This window comes from Triticum urartu, chromosome 3 (assembly GCF_003073215.2).
Source record: "Triticum urartu cultivar G1812 chromosome 3, Tu2.1, whole genome shotgun sequence".
Lineage (NCBI taxonomy): Eukaryota > Viridiplantae > Streptophyta > Magnoliopsida > Poales > Poaceae > Triticum > Triticum urartu.
Window position 1 is genome coordinate 91913193 of NC_053024.1, and position 6013 is coordinate 91919205.

At 39.7% G+C, this 6013-nt stretch overlaps 1 protein-coding gene across 1 annotated transcript; it reads right to left on the minus strand.

The window, feature by feature from the left end:
- Nucleotides 1–4996: 4996 nt before the first annotated feature.
- On the minus strand, nucleotides 4997–5481 carry LOC125548048 (sister chromatid cohesion protein PDS5 homolog A-like). Its single transcript, XM_048711744.1, has 2 exons — nucleotides 5296–5481; nucleotides 4997–5199 (listed from the first exon to the last, which is right to left on the minus strand). Exons 1-2 carry the CDS (start codon nucleotides 5446–5448, stop codon nucleotides 5014–5016), a joined length of 339 nt encoding a protein of 112 aa, XP_048567701.1. The 5' UTR covers nucleotides 5449–5481; the 3' UTR covers nucleotides 4997–5013.
- Between the last annotated feature and the right edge of the window lie 532 nt (nucleotides 5482–6013).

Below are 6013 nucleotides of genomic sequence, written 5' to 3' on the forward strand. Positions count from 1 at the left end.
TTTTCGCAAAAACTATAACCATAGAGCTTTCCACCAGCCAAATATGCATGTAGTGATAGCATTATTCTGTTTTTGCTCTACTGTGTTATATTGCCAGCATATTCCATGTGCTGACCCTTTTTTGGGCTACAACGTATTATGTTGCAGACTTTTCAGACGAGGAGTAAGGTTCGTTAGGTCGTTGCCGTGCAGCTCAGCTATGTCGTTGGAGTTGATGGACTCACTTTATCTTCCAAGCCTTCCGCTGTTATCATATTAGATGGCCTTAAGCCATATTTATTGTAATAAGTTCTCTTTTGAGACATTTGTTGTAAGAAGTGTGTGATTGCCACTCTGTTATAAATCCTCAGAGTACTGTGTGTGTCAGCATTACCGATCCAAGGATGACACTGGAGCATAGAGACTTGACCGTTTGAGGTCGGGTCGCTACAAGATGGTATCAGAGCACACGCTGAGTGTAGGACACGACCACTAAGCTAAAGCCCTAGATCACTATTCTCTTCTCATTTCTGACTCCTCTCCATTTTCTACTCTTTAGGATGGCGGACGCAAGGAACAAGTTTGCACAACCTGATGAAGACACACCTTTTGGACGACACTTGAAGGAAGTCAGTAGGTACGTGAACATAGGAATACCAAGCTTCACCGGGACTTACAACGCCACTTTACCAGAAGAGGAGCGATGGATGATTCAAGTTCAAGTTCCAGGAATGACATTCACGCCTGTCACTAAGCCCATAGAGTTTTCCTTTGGTGCACCAACCTGGAGTCTAGGAAAGACTATGGCAGCTCAAATCACCATGGGACACATTGGAGAAGTTTACCAAAAGGAGCTTAAGGATACTATCTACCAGATTTGTGGGCGCCGAGATGAGCAATGGGAGATGATCAGCACCAGGAAAGATATATCAATTGCAGCTTTCATCCAAGAGTTAAACCAGCACATTCGTCGCCAGGAGAACCAAATGTGTGCAGGCATGATAGATCTGAAGATGGCGATGGCAAGGATCACAAAACTAGAGGAAGAACTCAAGGCTACACGCGAAGATTATGAGGAAGAAATCATCATACTAGTGGAGAAGAATGATGATCTGGAAAGGAAGCTAGGAATATTCATGGGAGACCCCGCACCAGGAGGAGAAGACAAAGAACCCAGGGAGATTCGTCCAGAGGACTACATCATCATCGACGACACCGACTCGGACCCCGACGATAGCGATGATGACTATGAAGACGAAGCTGGAGAAGACATCATGGAGTCTTTGACCGATCAATACTTTTAGTAGACCACCACATCAGTAGTAGTATTCCACCATATATATAATATAGTCCGAGCACTTTTGTAACGATAGTTAGATCGATAGTATGCCCTTGCTTGATTGAGTGAGTGAAATGATTGTGTTTGTCTCATGTGCATATGGGTACTTGTTAGTGTCAAAACCAGCGGATCTCGGGTAGGGGGTCCCGAACTATGCGTCTAAGGCGGATGGTCACAGGAGGCAGGGGACACGATGTTTTCCCAGGTTCGGGCCCTCTTGATGGAGGTAATACCCTACGTCGTGCTTGATTGTTCTTGATGATATGAGTATTACAAGAGTTGATCTACCACGAGATCGTAGAGGCTAAATCCTAGAAGCTAGCCTATGGTATGACTGTATGTTTTCCCTGCGGACTAAACCCTCCGGTTTATATAGACACCGGAGGGGGCTAGGGTTACACAAGGTCGGTTACAAGGGAGGAGATCTACACATCCGTATTGCCTAGCTTGCCTTCCACGCCAAGGAGAGTCCCATCCGGACACGAGACGAAGTCTTCAATCTTGTATCTTCATAGTCCAACAGTCCAGCCAAGGGATATAGTCCGGCTGTCCGGAGACCCCCTAATACATGACTCCCTCACACTACTGGAATCTGGCACTTTGCCATCTGCCATGGCAGATGGCAAAGGCATGGTCGGCGGATGGCAAAGGCTTTGCCATCTGCCAGCAGATGGCAAACAGTTTGTCTGAAACCCTGCCGGCAAAGGCTTCTTTGCCGTCTGCTGGCTGATGGCAAAGAGCCTGTGGCTTTGCCATCAGCTGGCAGATGGCAAAGCCTCTTAACGGGGTTAGCCCCGTTAGAAGGCTAACAGCATACTTTGCCGTCAGCCAGCAGAGGGCAAAGGCTGCAGGCTTTGCCGTCTGCCAGCAGATGGCAAAGTATGCAGGCTCTTTGCCATGTGCCAGCAGATGGCAAAGGCTGCATGCTTTGCCGTCTGCCAGCACATGGCAAAGAGCTTTGCCATCTGCTGGCAGATGGCTAAGAGCCCAAATAGGCCAGCCCAAATGTAACATGTAGATGGCACGTGGCCTCTTTGCCATCTGCCAGCTGATGGCAAAGTGACTATATTGCCCCATTTAATTTTTTTCTTATATCAATTCATTTTCACAGAAAATCAAACACAAATATATTTATATAACCAATATAGCATATTCAACACATATTACCAATAGTCATGAACACATATATCCAATACATGTTACCAATAGTAGCAAGTTTCATCCGTACATATACATAGTTTCATCAATATTACACAGTTTCATCCATAGGTAGCAAGTTTCACAAGGTCAAAACAAAAACTATTATATAATGTTACATGTAGATGGCATCGGCGGAGGGGTCTAGCCGTTCTTCTCGCACATGGACTGCACATTTGGTTTTGACGAGTCAGTCATATCTATTATATAATTAAAACAGAAGACAAATAAGACACCATGTTCATCCACATATATTAAATTATATCAACCGTTAGTTTTAGAGATTAAAGGCTAAGATTTAAAGATGTAAACGTTACATACAAATATTGTATAGATGTCGTTTTTGGAACATAAGATGTTGTCACGTACATGTCTTTTTTTATTTAGAATTCAAGTAGCAAAGAACAAACATGTATAGGACAAGGAGACGTAAAAGACATATACATGTACAAAAAAGAATAGGCCAACACGTCTTACATCAAAGTCGTAATCTTTTCCTTTAAAAAAAAGAATAGGCATACATGAGTACTGCAAATACGTCAACCTACTAATACTATATGGAAGAGTCGAAGCACGTACCCAGAAAAAAGGAGTCCGGGCACACCAAAAAGAAAAAGGAGTCCGGCCAGAATACGGATCATCAACTTAATGAAGTTGGACCCCTTTTTTCTATGTTCCCAAAATCATCACGTACTCCTGCTTTAGATAGTGCTTCACGTTGGAACAAAAAACATCCCCTACCAAGATTAATATAAAGAAGAAAATATGTGTGCTGTCAAAAAAATAATAAGAAAAGATGCGTACGTACGCAACAAAGAGTGTGGGAGAAAAAGTTGGCAAACCACCTTTTGTTAAAAAATATTAAAAATAAGGAATATGCTAACGGTAATAAATCATTCCCCTAGAAATACGTGGGCATCTGTAGGTGCAAATAATTTATATTTTATTCTCTCAAATTTATGTATGTTCTATTTATTTTGCAATGGATGATGATTTATGTTCTGATTACAATGGTTGAAATTCTACATATGGATGAAAAAAACATGGCATGGAAATTCTTCAATGTAAAATAAGTATTTGTCGTGACAGAAAGTTATGAATAAGACCACATCAAAGCACATGTAAAATAAGTATTTGTCGTGGCATGGAAATTCTTTAATTTATTTTGAACTTTGACCAGTAAGATATGCTAAGGTATAGGAATTGAACAAGTAAAAATTACTTTATGCCATACACCATTTTGCTATTTTTCTGGCATATCATAAATAAAAAATCATAGTAAAAATCATGAACTGTAAACTGCAAATACTCGATTGTAAAATATATTTTGGAGCAGATGGAACATTATATAATAATATTAGGAAAAGCACATGTAAACCAACATCGAAAAGTCAGCACCTCAAGACAAATCTGTGAATATGCCGATCATTTATGCACGATGAGTTCAAATTTGTAGCAGTAATTGCGTTGAAGGATACTGATTGATTTACGAGTGAATAACCGAGTCAAATTTTAATTCTGGAAAGAAATGAGGGAGATGAGAGAGAAACATGCAACTATTATGGAAAGGTGGATGATTCTCAAGTACATATGGACATCTCAGCCATCTATGCTCCATAAGTTTAATTTGCAATAGTAACTGTGATGACGGAGACCATTGGAGTGGCGAGCAAACAAATCGAGTCAAATTTTATTTCTTAGAAGAAATGAGGGAGGTGACAGAACGCACTAAAAGAGGGTTGAGTAAAAAGTTGGGAAAAAGGAAATTATGTTAATTCGAGGTAGAGTGACCTCATGAGATACGATGCTAAGGGGCTCACAGAGTCGATGACCAAGGGATGAAGAGAATATCGAAAAAGAGAATTCACCACATTTTTCTAGATGGACTAAACACAACTGCCTTCGACAATATACTTCTAGCAATGGAAATAAATAAATGGTTGTGCCAAGCAAAAAAAAATCTTTACATATATATAAATGATAGATAGCCATAAAAAACTAGATCAAATTAAAAAAAATTACTTATACATGAATATCATTTTTCCCAGAAAAAACAGTTCGTCGAATTAGCCGAGTCGTTCCGGTTCCTCTCAGCCCACAAATTAGTGTATTCATGCAATGTAAACTTTCAAATAAGTCCATACAATTTCTATCCTCAAAATACTATTAATCTTGGTACCACACAAATCACACAGTGAAAAGTGTGCAAGTGTCTCTCAGCCAGCCTACAAACGATTGTACCCTTATAAACCATCACAAATAACCTTAACAGAAATTAAAACAATTAATTTGCAAAATAGCAGAAGTCATGATCCGGAAAGGACAGAACTAAATTCATTGTAGTGTTCTTCCATGTGAACCTAACAGTGTGAAACAGTGAACCAAAAATCATAGGTTACTTCTTACATGCTCATGCAAAGACTGGAAACTAGTCCATCTACGGTGGCATTACATAACACAAGGTATTTACCAGACCTGGCTTAGATGGCATGGCAGAATTACCTGACGATTTCTAAAAAAGTTCGGAACATGTCTGTGATGAGATCATTGCATTCAAGGTCCAACATCACAACATATGCCCGGTATCTTGCAACTGTTTCCAAGATAGCAACTCTCCTGCTAAAGTAATGGCTATTAACATCAGCGAGTCCACCAAATGTACCAACAATCAGACGAAATATGGTCTGCAAGAAAGAAAAAAAGAATACTCAAATACTGAACAAACATTGTAAGCTCAGTCAAAGTAATTTATTCAGCATTTTTTGTGAGCACATGGTTACCCTTAAAACATCATCACTATATGGAGCTTCAGGTGCAGTTATTCTTGTAATTTCACAGAAGCAGGTTGCCAAGAGAACTTTAACATCTTGATCCTGATGTTTCAGCAATTCTTTTCTGACAACTGCTGTTAGACATGGTTGGATAGCTTCCATCACCGAGGACCCTGGTGACTGTTCTATTCCATGTAGGCACTACAACATAAGGGCGCGCGTTGCCGCGCCCATCCAACTTCCAGAAAAGTAATAGAAATAGGTAAGAAAATCTTATTGGTATAAGCTAAGTAAATTTGAACAATTTGTATTGTCCCTTAACATAGGTGACATGTCATATCTATTCAGGGATACTAATTAATGAATCCACATTCTACAAGTTTCAGTTTCTGTACGAAAATATGTTTATATACACATCAGTACAACAATTGTTTGCTACTTCCAGCAAAGAATTATAAAATTCAATTGCAAAGAGATTTGCATTGCAAATACTACGATATAGTTTCACGGCACGATACGAAGATCAACACTATATCGGGATGAGCACGTCAATTTGTGAAGAATTTGTGAAGAATGAATCTTGACAAACTACCAGAAAATGAAAGAAAGGGGTCCAGAAGCAGTAAAAAAACAAATATAAATAGCTTAATCTATCTTAGATAGAACCCTGTCTAAACCTTGGTTGCTCGCTAAATTCTATGATGCCAAATAGTAACGGACATCATTG